This window comes from Rhinolophus sinicus, linkage group LG18 (assembly GCF_036562045.2).
Source record: "Rhinolophus sinicus isolate RSC01 linkage group LG18, ASM3656204v1, whole genome shotgun sequence".
Taxonomy (NCBI): Eukaryota; Metazoa; Chordata; class Mammalia; order Chiroptera; family Rhinolophidae; genus Rhinolophus; species Rhinolophus sinicus.
This window is the reverse complement of record NC_133767.1, coordinates 16,563,987-16,581,717: the sequence shown is the minus strand read 5'-3', so window position 1 is coordinate 16,581,717 and position 17,731 is coordinate 16,563,987. Positions and strand designations below refer to the sequence as shown.

Sequence of the window (17,731 nt, the reverse complement as noted above, 5' to 3'; positions counted from 1 at the left end):
CTGCATCTGACTTGCAGACACTGGTTTATGTGGCCTGCCATGCATTGGTCACATGTGCTTTGAGTCAGTTATTTTCACATCAGATTCCTGATTTCTGGCATTTACAAAAGTGTCTGAAGACCTAGGGCTCCATTTCTCGCAAGGTAGCAGCTGTATTGTAGGTGGGGTGAACTCTCCCGGTTACCACAGTCTCCATCACCCCCAAATGTCTAGTGACCTGGCACATTGTATTCATTTACACCATCTGCCTGACCCCTACTGGCAATTGAGTTGAAACCTCAGGACCAAAAGGCTTCATGTCATTGATGAGGGCAGACCCAGTCCTTCCTCTTAGGTCTTGGTTTTCCAACGTCTTATCAGTCTTGTATTTGGGCTGTAGGATTAAAGTGCCCCAGCCTCCAGCGCCTCAAGGGGAGGCCGAAGAAGAAAGCCAAGGAAAAGAAGACCCGAGCGGACCAAGAGGCTCCCAGGCGAATGTTTCCTCTAAATCAGAGAGTGGACGGGTGAAAAAAACTGACAAGAAAATGGGCATAACCCAGCTTAAAAATTACAACCCTGTTGTAGGTAAAAGGCAGCTTCTTGTCAGTGTCTGCGTGCGTTTCATGTCTTGTTTGCGTGGTGCTATTTAAGTCACTTTCTTATACATTTGAGCGCTGGGCTGCCGTCAGAATCAGGTCTGAATTATGGGCTGGGTCACGTGGGGCTCCCGCGTCAGCTTCCGTCTGCAAGAGGGGAGTGACGTTTGCCCAGCATATCCCAGCATACCTTGCAAGACTCAGATGAAACTTTGCCAGATCCCAATGTGAGGAATTATTCACAGAGATGAACTCTGTCTACTGACCGTCCTTGGGCTGGAATATTCCATGAACCACAGAAAATCTTTACCTCTCCTGACCCCACAAGCCTCTGGTAGTTACAGCCATTGGCGAGTTGGAGCATCCATGTCGTTGTCCCAGAACCAGATCTCTGCAGAGCTGCCGCCTCCCTCCTCCCCACCAAGCCGCTCTGATGTAAATTCACGGGGCAGGTGTGATGGCAGGGCTTTCTAACCGGTGCTTTGCTCATGTCCTGTCCTTAACGTGCGTGCTGGTGGGGAGGGCAAAGGTGGCTGACCAGGGCACCGGCCTCTGTCAGGTGGGGGACACGGCAGCCTCGGGGATTCCAGGCAGCAGAGGCCACTGGTGTGACTTCCCTTTACGAGGGCTCCAGTCACGCAGGTGTGGCCTTGACTCTCAAGGTTTCACGGTTAGAAAGTCCAGACTGAAGGAGAGACCTGAGCAGCACGTCCACTCAAGCAGATAGCAGGCAGCGAGCATTTCCTCAGATGAGCCAGACCTGACGGGGACAACGGGCCCCTGGTCACTTGTCTTAACTGCCCTGTTCCTGTGTCTCCCTTGCCTCTCACCTGTCCTCTCTCACTGGGGAAAGGCAAGGAACACTGTGTTTGAATCAACAAAGAAATAAGCTGCTTTAAAGAATGTAGATTTTGGAATATTTCACACAGCCCACATCGACCCAGGAGTGCTCTGTGGTGGTCTGTCACGCCCCCCGTGGTGGCGCCGTTCTCCAGTCCACTGGTCTCCTGTGTTCTCTCCCTTCCGTGTTCCTTCCCTGAATGTGCCGGGCACATACCATCTCGGGCTCCTAACACGTGCCCTGGGATGGACAGCCCAGACCACTGCATGGCCCACCTGGTCACTCACCGACCACCGACTGTGGACGTCCTTCAGGGCCTCCCCCACCCCCTGGCCTTTCCCGGCCTCCGTGTAGAAACACAGCCCCCCTTTCTCCCTCCCTTGCTTTATTCTCTGCACCAGCTATTTCCATCTGATGCATCAGTTTAGGTATTTTGTTATCGTCTGCCCTTTCCCACTAGAAAGTCACTTCCATGAGAGGAAGAGTATTTCCCTGGCACCTGGGACATAGTTTGGGGATGGATTGAACCGATGGGAATTTTTAAGCACTGCCCTCCCTTTCTTGCCTCAGTTCCTGGACTGGGGCGTTCTCTAGGGTTTCTGCCCAAAATGCCTCGCCTGCGGGTGGTCCACACGTTTCTTTGGTACCTGATCTACGGGCACCCTGCCAACAACAGAGTGGAGGAGCTGGGCGACGGCAGTGAAAAAAGAACCGGAAAGCAGGGGCTGGGCCGGCCCGGAGCCCCGCCCGCCTCGGGGCAGGACCTGGAGGCCCCCTCCGACACCCCACCTGCAGACAGCCAGGACGAAGCCCTCAGGGAGGCCGAGGTGGAGCTCGCCACAGAGACAGGTGAGACGCCCCAGGCAGGCCGGCCGGCTGGCTGGCAACAGCAGAACCCAGAGGGCCATCGTGGGGGTCCTGTCCCCATCAGCTGAGCTGGCGGAGTCCCCACACTGGCTTGATCGAAATACAGACACAAGGCAAACGATCTGAACCTCTGGGCTACCTGCCTGGCAACTAGGGTTTGCCCGAGTGTGTGGTAAAATCCGAGACCTAAGAGGTGAGGTCACCATCCTGACTTGGACCCTGTCTCTGCTTTTCTCCTAGTCTACGTGGATGAAGCCTCGTGGATGCGCTATGTCCCTCCCATCCCCGTCCACAGGGACTTTGGCTTCGGCTGGGCTCTCATCAGCGACATTCTCCTCTGCCTGCCACTCTCCATCTTTATCCAGATTGTGCAAGTCAGTTACAAGGTAATGGCGACCCCCAGGCTGTCACAGGCTAGTCCCTCAGCTCCAGGCTGGAGGGCGTGACCTCACAAGGTCTGGCAAATACTTCAGGACTTGCAGTTGCCTGGATGGGGGGATGGGGGATGGATGGATGGAGGATGGATGGATGGATGGATGGATGGATGGATGGATGGATGATGGATGGATGGATGGATGGATGGTGGATGGTGGGTGGATGGATGGATGGATGTGGGATGGATGATGGTTAATGGGTGGATGGATGGGGTAGGAAGGGAGGGAGGGAGGAGATGGGAGAGAGAGAGAGAGAGAGAGAGAGAGATACAATGGTTGGTAGGTCAAAGGAAATGCTTCAAGGACCTGTTCTTCTAGATAGATCAATCAGAAGACAGACAGATAGAAAAACAGACAAATAATTATGGTGTAACAATAAAGTATGTTTTTAGAAATTCGGTAAGTACAGAAAAAGAAGAAAATAGAAAATACGCATACCTTCATCACTCAGAGAGCTACCACTGCTAGTGTTTTGGTACCTTTTCTTCCAGTCTTTAGTTCCTGTGCCATGTTTGTGTGTACACCCATGTGCGTGAGTGTGAGTGAGATCTCCCTTTTTGTAAAAACTGAATTGAGACTGTACTGTATTTACTGTTTTATTGTCTGTTCTTTCCAATGAACAATATGTTGTATTTTCCACATCATTAAGTTTTAACTTGATATTAAGTAAATTCATAGTATTCCTTCTTGTGCACGTGCCCTAATTTATTTTCCCCACGCTCTATTCTCGGACATTTAATTCCTAGTTTCTTAGTATCACAAATGACATGTGACAACTACTATTTGGTAGGCCTGTTTGTGGGAAGCTCCGAAAATGCTCCTTTGTAGTAAGAATAGAAACAGAAATCACTGGCTTCGAAGGGAATGAGCATTCTTCATCTTTTTTAAAAATATAAATGCACATAGTCCCAGATCGTCCCCCAGAAATGTTTCAGCAATGTCTGTACCTACCAGAGCATCTGAAGGCACCTGGGTACGGCTCCGAGCAGTGTGGCTAGAAAGGAGGGGTGACAAGACTGCAAGCAGAGATGTGGGAGGCCAGGGGGGGTGGGCAGGAAGAAAGGGGGGCACAGAAGGAGGGGTGCGCTGTCCCCCAGGGGCTGGTGGGCGGGTTCAGACAGGCTGCAGCCCAGAAAACAGCGGTGGATGTGTTCTCACGCTTCTTGGAATTCATTCCGGCTGACATGAGGGTGAGCTGAACCTGTACATCGCATGCCTCGTAGGTCGACAACCTCGAGGAGTTTCTCAACGACCCTCTGAAGAAGCACACGCTGATCCGCTTTCTCCCCAGGCCCATCCGGCAGCAGCTTCTGTACAAGAGGTGAGGCCCCGGGAACAGACGCGGAGTGGCTGACCTCCCAGCAGGCCTCGAGCTTAGGGTTCTGAATAACGGCTCACTGGGCAGAGGAGAGGTTCCTGCCTTTTCCTGGTGGAAAGACTCAAGGTTTTCATTCCATCAGCCACCTGGGAGCCTTCTAGATAAAGCCCAGAGTCAAGGGAAGTACGGGCTGGAACATTTTATTACTTAATTTCAAGGTTCTTTCAAAGTAAAATCCGCTGAGAAAGACGGAAGGTGCTCATGTGGTTTTGTCCTTTTGCTACTTTTATTTCCTAAACCCCCCGCCCCACCCAGTGTAGGATCCGTGCTCCGTTGCCCCTGTCGGGTGCGGGACGTGGGGTCTTGGGCCTCAGCATCGTGCAGGCCTGAGGCCTGTCCTCCAGGCCCCACCGGGGAGAAGGGGGGAGTCCGTGAGGTGCGTCCTCAGCCCCGATGCCCACCCCTGACCACAGCCCCTCCCCTGTTTTCCAGACGCTACGTTTTCTCGGTGATGGAGAGCCTTCAGAGGCTCTGCTACATGGGGCTGCTACAGTTCGGTCCCACAGAAAGGTTTCAGGATAAAGATCAGGTAACGTCCTCCGAGCCCAGGGGAAGGCGGTCCTGACTGCCGAGCAGTCTGCAGACGGCTGAGCCCAGACTGACGGTAGGGTCCCCGCCCCCACCGAGTCCCCCCTCTCTGTCTCTCTCTCGCAGGTCTTCATTTTCCTGAAGAAGCACGCGGTCATCGTGGACACCACCATCTGTGACCCGCACTACAACCTCGCCCAAAGCAGCCGGCCCTTTGAGAGGCGCCTCTGTGTCCTGAACTCCATGCAGGACGTGGAAAACTTTTGGTTTGATCTGCAGTGTGTCTGCCTCAACACCCCGTTAGGTACCGTCTGTCTCTGTGGCCCCGTTTCCCTCCTGTTTGTGGGATGAGTGGGGTTAGAGCTACAGGAGACGATGAGTGGTCGTCACGGTTTTCAGGCTGCTCTCCAGAGGCCCGGCGTGTCCTTGGGGCTCCCTTAGGAAGGAGAGTGGTGGGCCTTAAATAGGGGGCTCCCAGCCCCAAGCCCCTTTAGCCCAGGCAGCGCCACTTGGTCTTTATTTGCTGGTTTTTTCAGCACCACTCGTGTGTCATTTCCTGTGCCTGATCACGAGCAATGAGAGCACAGCCTGTCGCTGCTCTCAGGGGACTCCCTGCTCACGGAGAAGAGACACACACGTGAACACACACATACCCAGAGTGATGCGTGCTGAGGGGGAAACAGTGATGGATGAGTCGAGGGCATTTGGGCGGGGTGGTCAGGAGCAGCCTTTCTGAGGATACAGTTGAGCTAAGTTTTAAAGGCCGAAACCGAGCCAGCTGTGCCCAGAGCTGGGGAGAATGTTCCAGCAGGGCCAGTGGCAAGTGCGAAGGCCCCCAGTATGGTTGGAGAAACAGAAGAGGCGGGCGTGGGTGGAAAGGAGCGTGGTGGCTGGGATTGCGAAGTGGGGAGGAACCAGACTCTGGTCGCCTGGCCAAGCATGCTGAGGAGTTCAGGTTTGTTCTCTGCGTCGCAGGAAGCCATTGCATGGCCGTAAGCGATGGGTAACGAGATTGTTTATGTCTTTCCTGCTGTGGAGAATGGGCTGAGGGCACAGGAGTAGAAGTAGGGAGGCCAATTAGGGGCTGTGACTCTTGTCCAAGAGACGTCCCCTGGCGACAGAGGAGGCAGGTTGGAAGGGGCTGGGAGGGAGACCTGACAGACTTACCAAGGGGGGGGTGAGGTAGGCCTTTGCTCGTGTGGTTTTCCTCTCTCCCGAATGTCTCGTGACAGTTTCACCTCCAAGGTGGCCGCTCTTCAATCGTCACCTCTTCGAGGAAGCTTTCCCAGCACCTTTACTGTCTGTGGTCCTCTCATTTCGTTCTGTGAGTTCCTGGAGCTCAGGATCCCTGGCTTCTGTCCCCGTGTGTCCTCAAGTGCCTGGTACACAGTGAACGCCCACAAACGTGGCTCGGGGGACGGAGGCTGTGTGGAAACTCCAGGGTGCTGTCCGCGCAGCCAGTTCCCACCGGGCCTTTTCTCACCACTTCTACCGGGAGAAAAAGGACACGCGACCGATTGGCACCTGGAAGAGGAATCGGGCCCTCTTCTCCTGTGCCAGAGCTGCGAGATCAGTCTGACACTTTGACGTTTGCGCAGCAAGGGGTCTTGTGTTTGGGAGAATCATTTAGTGTCAACAGGGTAACGAGCACTCGTGTTCAGAACCTTTTCACAGAATCCTCCGGCATTCATTAGTGAGCTAGGCTTTTGCCGGCTCCTATTTTCCAAGTGCCCTAATTCCCCTGCGTTTTACACCTGGGTAAAAAATGTGTGAGCCAGTGTGTGATTTGTGCCACAGTTTTTCAGGCTTGATGGTGAATGTCCATCCCTTGTAATGCTCATGAGCACAAGTGTGGTAGGTTTACTTATTGAGTCCGTTAATCAGGCCTTTATTGTCCCTTCATTCAGCAAACATTTGAAGGGTTCTGCCCCAGGGACAGAGGAGAACACACCATCCATGAGTAATAAGATGTGAGCGTCCTTTAGGGCAGGGGCTCCAGAACAGGAACACGCGTGGGCAGCACCAGGAAGGGGAGCCTGCTGAAATGCGGGTGCCTGTGCCCTGCCCAGTGCTTCGGGGTCAGTGGACCTGGGGCCTGTGAGAAGCGGAAGAGTAAGTCCACTTTCGGTTCCACTGTCCATTCGAGCGCATGACCTCGGGTGAGCTCTTTGTAGGCTCCTAAGCCTGCATTTCTTCATTTCCAAACTGGGAACACCAGCACCGCCTTAGGGCTGAGCCCAGTCTCTATGGCCATGGCCTGTAAAGCTCCTGCTGAGAGGTGGGGTCACGGCCTTGCCCCACAGCCCCTCCCTGCACCGAGGTCTCCAGATGAGCCTGTTAATGAGAGCGTTTTTGATAGTCTGCCATGAGGTAACTTTCCTTTGCCTTACTCAAGCAGCGGGTTTAGTAGTATGTTCTATCTTTTTGCAAGAAACACAGTTTTCTTTATTGAGGACTAGTAAGTAACCACTGAATTGCTCAACTAAATGAATGCCCCTCTCGGCTCTCAGGAAAAGTCGGGCTGCTCCCAGGGAAATTGACGCTTCCTCGATCCGTCCAAACCCCTGCCGACCCTGATCTCAGCAGCCCCAGCCAAGTGCCATCATTTTCACGTATCGCTTCCTCTGCGCTGGCACACAGCATCTCCACGGGGCTCCCCCAGCAAGCAAGGCACGGGTTTCCTCGCCCGTGACCCCCGCAAACCTGCTGGGCTCTCCGCTTGCCTGCGCGCCCTCCCGCCTTAATGGAGCTCAGCCTGAGCACAGACCCTGTTCTCTGGTCCACCCACGCGTGTTTCACTCTCTTCCTTCTGCTCCCTCTGACACCTGTTAGAAGGCATTTTGTGCAAAGAGGGCCTGCCAGTGTCAGACCCTCCCCTCTGGGTCCCCGACAGGGAATCCGCTGTTCTCCGTCTGCCGGGCAGCACACGTGGCCTGCCAGACCCGCAGCAGGAGGCCGTCACCAGGGCGCTTGTGTTTGCTTTTCCAGGCGTGGTGCGTTACCCGCGTACGCGGAAGCACAGCAGCGCCGGCGAGGGCAGCGACGAGGAGGACAGTCTGCAGAAGGAGCAGGAGAGCGCCATGGACAAGCACAACCTGGAGCGCAAGTGCGCCATGCTGCAGTACACCACGTGCGTGCCCGCCCCGCCCCGCCCCGCCCCGCCCGTGCCCTGGGCCGGTCCCACGTGCGGGAGCTCCTGCTCCTCCGGGATGGGCTTCGGCTGTCACTCCCCGGGGTCCCGAGTCACTGGTGCAGAGGCCGCAGATGGGCAGCCAGTGGCCACGTCCGGCCCAGCCGTACCTTAGCACACATATTGTTTTAAAAAATAAGAAAAAAAGATCAATCAGTTGCCACAATTCAAAACTTGGGAATTTTACCTTAAAATGTGGGATTTTTGACAAGTTCATCACTTATATCTAGGAGGTGTTTTTCTAGGAAGTTAAAAGTTATGGAAAACGCCCCTACCCATCCCACGGGCTCTCTCTTCGTTCTGAAGGAGCTCTCGCTCGTTTATTTCCCATCTCAGGGGCAGCCGCGAGGTCGTGGATGAAGGCTTGATCCCTGGAGATGGGCTGGGAGCTGCTGGGCTTGACTCCAGTTTCTACGGACACCTGAAGCGTAACTGGATCTGGACCAGCTATATCATCAACAAGGACAAAAAGGTGGGCTGTGGAGGGCTGGGCACCCACACCCGGGCCACCACCCCAGGGGCGGCCGTCACTGCTCAGCGTCCACTCCCTTTCCCTGCTCCGGATCTGACCCGGTTAAATCAAAGTCGACCAGAAACACAAACATTTACTCCCATTTGCATTGAAGGTACATCAGGCCCCTTAAATATCTGCCTGGCCTGGTTTTTGTTTGTTTTGTTTTCAGCTGATTCTAACTTATTCTGTGACGTGGACAGTTGTCCCGTTTTAAAGAAGGAACAGAAAGTCTCTGAGGCAAAGGCCACATGAGAGGGAGCACGTGGGCAGTAAGAAAGGTGGCTGGACAGAGGAATCCGTCCCTAGAGCAGCCCTGCCAGCTTCCCAGCCATCCCCGCACAGCCCCCCTCGGTCTCTCCCTCAGACACTCGCACACTTCTGTGCGTTTAGGGCTCTGGGCTCCTGGGGCGTCGCGGAACCTCAGGCTTCATCCCAGTGCCGCACTTGTCTTCCAGGACAACAGCATTTCAGAAAACGGCCTCACGGTGAGGCTGCAGTCGTTCCTGTCCAAGCGCCAGTTGCCCCTCGGGGCTGGAGGTACGGAGTTCACCCCAGACCAGACGTGGTACCAGCTCGGGGCCAGCGTGGCCGCCCCACGTTCCACTCGGCTTCTGGCCTCTGCAGGGCTCGTCTTGAAACACTCTACGTCCTGTGCTTCTCTCTAGGCAATGGCCGGTTGAATATGTGGGGAGAAGCCAGAGCAGGAGCCGAGCTCTGTGCTGACCGGGACGAGCAGTGCGAGATTGACCGGGAGCCCACGCTGGACCGGAACCGGAGAGTGAGGGGGGGGAAGAGCCAGAAGCGGAAGCGGCTGAAGAAGGACCCCGGAAAGAAGACCAAAAGGAAGAAAAAAGGTTACGTGGCGCTCCTTTGTGTTTGCCAGGCCCTGTCCCTCGCCCAGTCTGGCTCAGCCACCGCCACGCCCGCGCTCTGCCCCAGACTCGGGTTTCTACTTCACCTCAATTTAGAGAGTGGACCCTGGGTGCTGGCCGTTTCAGTTTCCAGATCCAGCTGGCAGGCGAGAACTTTGAACCTTCTATGGGCTGCCCGCTGGTTCCTCTTTATATTTTGGGGAGCCTTTTCACTTAATAACTCCCTCAGTAAAATTTCTAATTGCATCTAAACTGGAAAAAAAAAACGCTTAGCAAAATCCTCATCATCACCATCCCAAATCCCCCTGTTCTTTTGGTTTACCTTTTAATATCTGCATTTATGCAAATCAGGCCAAAGTTCGATGCTCATTGCATTTTTAAATAAGAGGAGAGACAGGAGTCGTTGAAGCCTGCAGAACCCTGTCAGATCTGAGGTGTGGTACTTTGTAGAATGCCGTTTTGGGTTCTTCATCTGGGCAGATTGTAGTGAAAGGGGAGAAGGTGGGCAGTGAGGAGACGGGTGTCTATTTTTTTGACCACTTTTTATATCACCTAAGTGGTCTGTGTGTTTTAACAATGATCCGATTTCAGATGGAACCAGAATGTTTAAAAGCACCCTGTTTTAAGTGGTTTGTTTGGCTGGTATTCATAACAAATGGCCTTGCAATGGCCCCCTGCGTTTAGCTTATCCAGATATGTATTGGATCAATTTGACTCACAAAGATCTGAATTCATTATAAGGCAAAATGTGGTTTCCTGCCTTCCTTGTCTCTTCTGCCTTAATTTGGAAGCCGCTCACTAAACAGTTTTGGAATTGGCAGTAGCATGTGGTCTCTACCTCCTGAAACTACCATCATATCTCCCCTGAGGGGTGGAGACCTTGAAAGACCCCAGTGGTTAAGAGCTCAAGTTCAAATCCTTTGTCTGCTACTTAGTATCCTGCTGGGTTTCAGATTCCTCCACTGACAAAATGGGGATAATAACTACATCCTTCTCATAGGTTGTTACAAAGTATTGTTTTCATTGTAAGTTAATAGATGTGAAACAGCTTAAACCAGTGCTTGACTAGTAAAAATTCCGTGATAGTCAGCAACTGTTACTCTTTATTTAGTAGCTGCATGGTGCCAGGGGCAGCGCTCGGTGTTCAGTCCTGGAGGTCGCCCTGGAGGGTACGCCTTGTTCACCCAGCGTCTCTGAGGTCACAGAGCAGGGCACTGGTGGGGGCCCGCTCCTCCGGCAAACGTGCCCCGAGACAAGTTCCCCTTCCAAGGGCGGAGCCCCACAGTAGGAAGGGTTGGAGATTGGCAGATAAACTAACAGGGGGGGCTGCCTTCAGCCTGCCCCGCCCTCACCGTGAGGTCCCACCAAAGAGAAATGATGATGAAATAAGTAAAAAAAAAAAAAAAAAAAAAAAAGGCTGTCAGGAAGGGCTCTTTCGCGATCAGCGTGCATGGCCTCTGACAGGGTGAGAGTCTGATCAGGGGCACCCGGGACCAGATCTTACCAGCTGTCCCCCCACCCCCACCCCCGCCCCCGAGGGACAGCCCCCAACCAGTTGTTAGAGGCCTCTCCCCTCCGCCCTCCGTGTCCTTAGAAGACCTCGCAGATGAGAAGAGCAAAAAGCCGCGTTACCACGACAAAGCCGACCAGACGGCCCTGCAGCGGATGACGCGGCTGCGCGTCACGTGGTCCATGCGCGAGGACGGGCTTATCATGCTTTGCCGCATCGCCAGCAACGTGCTCAACTCCAAGGTACGCGTGTGCGGCCCCTGCTCGCGGCCCCGGGCGGCCCCTTCGCGTCCCACCCGCACCAGGAGGCCGGTGGCCCTGCGGCTGCTCCGCTCTGCGCTCCTCGGACCCAGGGGAAAGCGTGTCCCCAAGCCCTACAGACTGAGACCGTTCCCCTTGGTGCACATCTCTCTCCAGCCTTCAGCTAACACGAGTGGCCCTTTGGCTGGCTGCAGGCGGCGCGGTCCAGACCTGCTCTCTCTCCACCAGGACTCTCACCCTCCCCTGCGCCCCTCCCCCACCTCGTCTGCCTGAACCTCTCGCTCCCTTGCTCCCTTGCTCGCTTGCTCGCTCGGGTTTCTCTTTCAGCGACTGTCATCAGCTCTGGAAAGGCTTCCCCCGATCCTGCCACATGGGAGTAATTATAATTACTGTGTCCTCGCTCTGTCCCTTGGACATGTGCTTTTCTCGCTGCTTCTGTTGCCTCTGGCACCCCTTGGCCCACAGGACTGGCTGCTCCTCAAGACACAGAGATTTCTTATTCGTTTTCACGCCGAGGCCCCTGGCGTCCTAGCGTGGTGCCTTCCGCAGCGGCCCTGGAGGCCGCGTGGGGTGGCGCTGTGGCCTCAGCCTGGCCCTCCCGCTTTCTCGTGGCTCCTCCGCCGCCTTTCACACCACAGTCCCCCCCTCCTATGTCTTCCCGGCCTGGGTCCCTGGATCCCGGGGGGTGGAGAGGGACTTGCTCCCCGTCTGGCAAACCCTCCCTCTTTCCTCTGATGTCACTGCCCCCGAGAAGGTTCCAGAGCCTGAGCCAGAGTTACCAGAGCAGCCTCACTGACCCCTGCTCTGTCTGTCCTCGCCCCCTGTGCTGTTCTGATCGTCTCAGTTTGCAGCAAGGCATGGGGACAGCAGGTGCCCCAGCAAGCTGGTTTGCAGAAGCCACGGGGAGAGGGGGCTCTGCCGTGACCCAGCCCAGGGCCCCTGGCAGGCGTACGTTCCCAGGTAGGATAGGTGAGGCAGCTTCGGAAGGGCCCCATCGGGCATCTGCTGTGCTCGGCCGTGGCGGCCAAGAGAAGCCCCCCCGGAAGCCCCCCCAGGATGTCCTTGGCTGCAGCCTCATTCGATCCCCTTTCTTGACCATTTTCTCAGTGGCTCTCACCGCTCTGCCCCTCCTAAATTCCCACCCAGTCCCTCCTCCCAGGCAGACCTGCAGGTGAATGTGGCTGTCCCCAGTTTCCGCTCCCTGCCTCTGCAATGGCTTTTTCATCACAAAAAAGGGGGTGTGGGTGCCTCCTTCCGCCCCACCTCGGTGCAGCTGGAGGAGCCAGGAGACCCTCCACGCACTCACTTCCACCATATTCTTGCCACCCATCTGGGGCTGTAAGAAAACCACCTTGTCATCAAGCCCCTTCCTGAGCTCGGCTCGGTCTCCCTGGGTGTGACTGAGGTAGTCTCCTGAGTCGGCTCATTTAGCACATTCTGTTTCTACTGATGTAACATCAGCCGCATACGAGTATACAGACTGTCTCTGGGCCTACATGATCTGCAATCAAGCCTGTGAAACCCTCTTACTGGACACGTGTAACCTCTCCTAGCATTGCCCTTCCAGTAGCACCTCCCAGCACCTCTGGGCACCTGCCTTACCTGTCAGAAGACACGCTTTCCCACAGGACTCCGAGGACCTGTCTGATTCCTCTGTGCCCAGCACCCTATGTGTGCCAAGTAAATGTGACGGAGCGAACCTGTGAGGTGGCAGCCTAGAGTGTCTGCTGCCCATTTGTGCCCGTGACCATGGCATGGGCTCCGAGAGGCTGACGTCCCATCTTGGCTCTGTGTCTGATCCAGGTGAAGGGCCCGTTCGTCCCCTGGCAAGTTGTACGGGATATTTTACACGCTACCTTTGAAGAGTCTTTGGATAAAACGTCGCATTCGGTGGGACGAAGAGCTCGCTACATAGTGAAAAACCCACAAGCCTACCAGAACTACAAGTAAGCCTTGTTTGGATTTTCATAAGCCCAGGGTATTCCAGGGCTTCTAGTTCATGCTTTGCTCCCTTCTGCGCCATTTGCTGTGAGACAGATAGGGAACTCCGGGTTGTCCTGTGGCCAGTCCGAGGGCTGGTAGTTACTGGTGACATCGTCCAAGCGCTGGGCGCGATTCTGGGCAGTTTCTCCTGCGAGGTATTAGACGTTAGGATGGCCTCGTGGGGCAGGCTCTGTTCTCCTTGGCTACAGGCTCTGTGACCTGCGGCGTATCCCATACGTAGCAGGTGGTGCAGGCGAGGCTCCTGCGACCCTCACTAGTGTTTTTCACACTCCAGAGCAGCTCTCAGTATTTCCATAGTCACGGCCCATCACGTGCCTCACTCCAGGAACAAGCTGCACAGGTCCGGCCAGCGTCATTGGACCAAATACACGCAGCCGTAGTCTCAGCAGAGCGGGGTGTTCCCTGAGAGTTACCCACCCATGGCCTGGTCGCATGGTGATGGCAGCAGCTGGGAGTCACAGAGCTGCCCGCCCCACTCCCTGGGCCGCAGCCAAAAGCCATCGCCAGCACCTCAGCCCCCTCCTCCAGCTGTTCCACGGGTGTGAGCTTGAGTTGGGGGGACCAAAGAGCATCCCCGTGTTAGGGAAGGTGGCCAAGTGTGGCAGCCAGGAGGGCACACGTGGCACGGCTAGGAAGTACTGCCCGCCCCCCCACCCCCACTTGCCATTCATTCCTGGGTCAGTAGGAGAGCGTCACTCTGGGTTGATTCTGTGCCGTGGGCTGCCGCACTCATCCAGACTAGGGAGAAATCTGCCCAGCCCTGGATCGTGGAGGAAAGTCACCTGTAGCCAGGGTTTCTCAGCCTCAGCCCTAGGGACAGCTGGAGCCAGGTGATTCTTTGCTGTGGGGCATCCTGTGCACTGCCGTGGGTACTAGATGCCAGTAACCCCCCCCCAGGTGACACCAAAATGTCTCCAGATGTCCCCTGGGGGGCCATATCGCCCCAGGTGAGAACCATTAGGTGGCACCTACCAAGGGGCCTTCTGTGTAAAGCCACCGTCCCCTTTGCATAGAATCTTAACCTTTTCTATCTGAAAGAGTTCTGATCCCCAGGTCCCAACTCATTTTTCAGAGTAGAAACAGGCCCAGAGAGAGGATGCAGTCGGCCAGGGTGACAGTGAGTCGACAGTGAAGTGTCATCTGGGGCACCTCCTGCCGCTCTGCCTCATTCCACAGCAGCCCAGGGCAGGGAACAGCAGGCCTGGGGCTCCCTCCTCGCTGTAGCTGAGAGCTGGGGGCCAGGCACTGGGCTTCATCCACTCAGAAGCTGGCCTCCCCCTGCACACAGGATAATGATAATACCAGTACCAACCGCAGCTGCCCTGCCTGCCGCAGCCCTGGGCGTATGTGTGACCCCAGGGGTCCCTTCACCTCACAAGCTACACAGGGAATGACAGTCTCTGCCTCGCAAGCTCTTCATGGGGGTTGAAGTGCCTGGCTCATAGGAGCCCAGCCAGCTCTGGTTGTCTCTCCCTCTGTTTCCTTTTGGGCAAGTCAGTCTCTCTCTACATCCTAGAGATAGGAAGATTTGTGGAGTAGACAAATAGCGTTGTGAAGGTTAGAGCTCTGGACCAGGGCCTGTGTAATATTTTTAGTTTACAATACACCTTCACTCGCGTCGTCTCATGTGGTCCTGACCAAGTTCCTGGGAGGCTCGGTGGGGGTTCCTAGTGGAGGACAGAGGCTCAGAGAAGCCAAGCCATAGACAGTGTGTGTGCAGTGACAGGCCAGCCTCTAGTCCGGTGCGGCTGAGCCCCAATCCTTCATTGTTAAAAGCTGTGATCACACAACAGTGCATAAGTAAATCGTACTTCGTGGGCGGCCAAAGCTGGCGATGTCAGAACAGGGAGCGCCTGCTGGTCCTGAGCTTGGGCCCCGTTCCAACCTCCACCCGCACGGGGTCTTGTCCGCAGGGTGTGCCTGGCCGAGGTGTACCAGGATAAGGCCCTCGTTGGCGATTTCATGAATCGGAAAGGTGACTATGAAGACCCGAAGGTAGGTCCCCTGCGGTGGCCGGCGCCCAGCCTGCTCTGAGGGCAGAGCTTCCTCGGTGCAGGTCTGGCCCTCTGGGTCTCACGCTGCCTCTGCTGGCCTCACACACCTGGGCTTTTCTCCTGCTCATTTGCAAAATGACTGGTCAGTTCATGGCTTTGATCTGGCTCCAGTTTTTAGTTTTTAAAGACAATGAGAATGTGACACGCTGCTTCGCCGAGGCTGCTGTGCCTTGGGCTGTTTTCTTAAGAAAACAGGGCAGCTCTTCCGATGTTAAAAACAGCTAGACTTCCTGGCAAGCGTGCAGATAGAGTATGAGATTCTGAATTTTCTGCCCAGTTCGGGCTGCGACAGTGGCAGACGGGGTAGGAAGCTGTCTTTCCAGACCCAGCTGTCTCTGCTTTTTGGCTCAGAGTCCACTCAGTCCTGAGCTAACATCGGTCCCCGCTGCGTGTGTGTCAGCCTCTTGCCAGGCCAGCCCTTCCCTCAGTGCCACAGGGCAGTGTGACAGGCAGAGGAGGACAATGCAATCACCCTGGGAGAGAAAAGCCCGGGCCGCTGAGGTCACAGAGGGAGTTCCAGGGCTGCCTGTCATGCAAATGACAGGAAAACCACCTCACGGGCGTCTGGAGTAGGCAGTCCCGGGCCTGTGCAGCAAAGCAGAGGTGCCAGCAAGGAGCCAGGTCATCCTGTCACCTCACTGCCCGCCCCTAGCAGTCAGCTGTCCATCTTCATGTTGGTCATCTTGTGCTTGCTGGTGACTGCTGGAGTTCAGGTCCTTACACTAGGACCCGAGGGCGGGGAGGGGCCGGGGAGGGTCTGTCCTGAGCCCCTCTGGGCCTTGTATCAGGGAGAGGACAGCTTTTCCCAGAAGCCCCCAAGCTTGCCATCATGGGCTCAGACCCATCCTGGCTCAGCCAGGTGGGCCGGGCGTGCTTCTCCCCAAACCGAGTCAGGGCTGGCTCCATGCCTGAGAAAGGAAGGGACGGGGGAAGTAGGTGACCAAAAGCATCTGCCACAGAGGGCTTTTCATGGGTGTCAGCACTGAGCCCAGACTCCTAAGAGGAGGGGCAGTGAGGCCAAAGCCGTGAAGGCAGCGGGCAAGGTGGCCCATGGGTGCGGTGTCCGGAGGGCCACCGCGAGACGCAGCCGGGAGGAGGTGCCTCCCTCCTGTGTGGGACACGGGGTCGGTGTGCTGGCCACACCATGGGGGGGTCAAAGGGTTGTCAGCGGGGTGGTGACAGCAGTGTTGTGATGAGGTCTGGGCTGGGATGGTCACCGTGCAGGGGTGTGGGGGGGGCTGATTTGTGGCCCACAGCTGAGTGAGAGGCGGGGAGGAGAGAAAGGCAGGGGATTCACACAGGGTGAGCCAGGGAGGAGCAGACCTGGGAGAAGGGAGGGGTGGAGGGTGCAGGCCTGCCGACGGGGGCACTGGGTGCTGGGTGTTCTGGGGACTGACTGCAGGAGTTTGGGGGCGAGCTGGCGGTACAGGGATGAGGGCTGTTGGCGTGTTGGCACCAGGTACTCCAGTTCTCGGTATGGTGAGCATCTGTCTCCTTCCCAGGTGGCCTCGTGTGCTGCAGGGGGGAGGGCGCAGGAAGGCAGAGGTGACAGCACTTCTCATTGGTGTTTCTGGAAGGTCACTGCCGCTGGAGTTTGTTACAAGCTCTTTCTTGATGCATCTTAGTGAAATCTCCCTTGCGGAAGAGAAAGGGCTTAACGAATCATTCTGTCCTGTTCAAAGGTTTGTGCCAACGAGTTTAAAGAATTCGTGGAGAAGCTTAAAGAGAAATTCGGTTCATCCCTAAAGAATCCTAACCTTGAAATCCCAGACACACTCCAGGAGCTGTTTGCCAGGTACGGTTCTTCTCGGAAGGTTCTGTGTCATCCTCGTGGGGCAAAAGAAGTTAGCAGCTGGGGCTGCCACGCTCTCTGCCCGGGTCAGCAGTGCCCCAGCCTTGCAGCTAACCCTGCCGTCTCTCCTGACTCCACCACCTCATCTCCTCTCACAGACTTGCAGACAGGCGGCCACTACCATCCCTCACCTACCCGGCACTCGTGGGCATTGTCCCATTCAGCCTCACGGCCGATTTAATTCAGGCTTTCTCCTCCGGTTGGCATGCCTTTGCTCACTTTACACATGAGGAAACCGAGATGTAGGAAACTTGCCTGAGGTCCCAGTGCTGGTGAGCCCAGGGCTAGGCTTTGAACTTGGGTAGGTCTGACCCCAGAGCCGCGGCCCTCTCCAGCTCAACCACGTGGCATCTGGAGAAAAACATACCTGGATCTGAGCACAGAGCCCTGTGAAATGTTACAAACCTTGCCTTCTGTGAACCGGGCCTGTTTCCTCTGCTCAATCCCAGAGAGAATCCCCTCTCTTCACCGTCCTCACGAGACAGCCCCTCCAGCCCCTGTATTTCCGAATTTCTTCCTTAAGGAGAAGACATCTCAGTCAGTTCCTGTTTGTGAACTCTGCAATATCTTTGCCGTTAGGCCTCCGGTTTCCATTAGAGATCTCATTCCTTCATTGGTTCAACAAATAATTTAGGTAATGCCCGCTGTAGGCCAGGCCCGAGGGGCAGGTCAGAGCCATTGTCAGAGTTGATGCCCTTCAGCTGTTTTGGGGGTCATGTTTGAGTTAGTGGCAATAAACGGTTCCCCAGATTCACCAAGGGCATGGTTTATATTCAATCCTAAGAGCCTTTCACAGGTCCAGTTCTCCAATCCCCACGGATTTTCAGTCAAGTTATGGGGCAACTTTTAGTT

The 17,731-nt window shown here is 55.6% G+C and overlaps 1 protein-coding gene across 3 annotated transcripts in view; it reads left to right on the top strand.

Annotated features, from left to right (window-relative positions):
- GTF3C1 (general transcription factor IIIC subunit 1) overlaps positions 1-17,731 on the top strand; it is a 65,922-nt gene that overhangs the window by 35,996 nt on the left and 12,195 nt on the right. For 2 of the 3 annotated variants that reach the window (XM_074322765.1, XM_074322764.1), the window contains exons 14-27: positions 380-564; positions 1,987-2,265; positions 2,524-2,669; positions 3,941-4,038; positions 4,528-4,624; positions 4,750-4,927; positions 7,612-7,753; positions 8,150-8,285; positions 8,783-8,864; positions 8,993-9,181; positions 10,794-10,951; positions 12,773-12,915; positions 14,887-14,968; positions 16,710-16,822. In XM_074322765.1, the coding sequence (XP_074178866.1) occupies positions 380-564; positions 1,987-2,265; positions 2,524-2,669; positions 3,941-4,038; positions 4,528-4,624; positions 4,750-4,927; positions 7,612-7,753; positions 8,150-8,285; positions 8,783-8,864; positions 8,993-9,181; positions 10,794-10,951; positions 12,773-12,915; positions 14,887-14,968; positions 16,710-16,822 (2,028 nt within the window). The remainder of the gene's footprint in view (positions 1-379; positions 565-1,986; positions 2,266-2,523; positions 2,670-3,940; positions 4,039-4,527; positions 4,625-4,749; positions 4,928-7,611; positions 7,754-8,149; positions 8,286-8,782; positions 8,865-8,992; positions 9,182-10,793; positions 10,952-12,772; positions 12,916-14,886; positions 14,969-16,709; positions 16,823-17,731) is intronic. The other variant, XM_074322763.1, reaches the window with a different exon arrangement.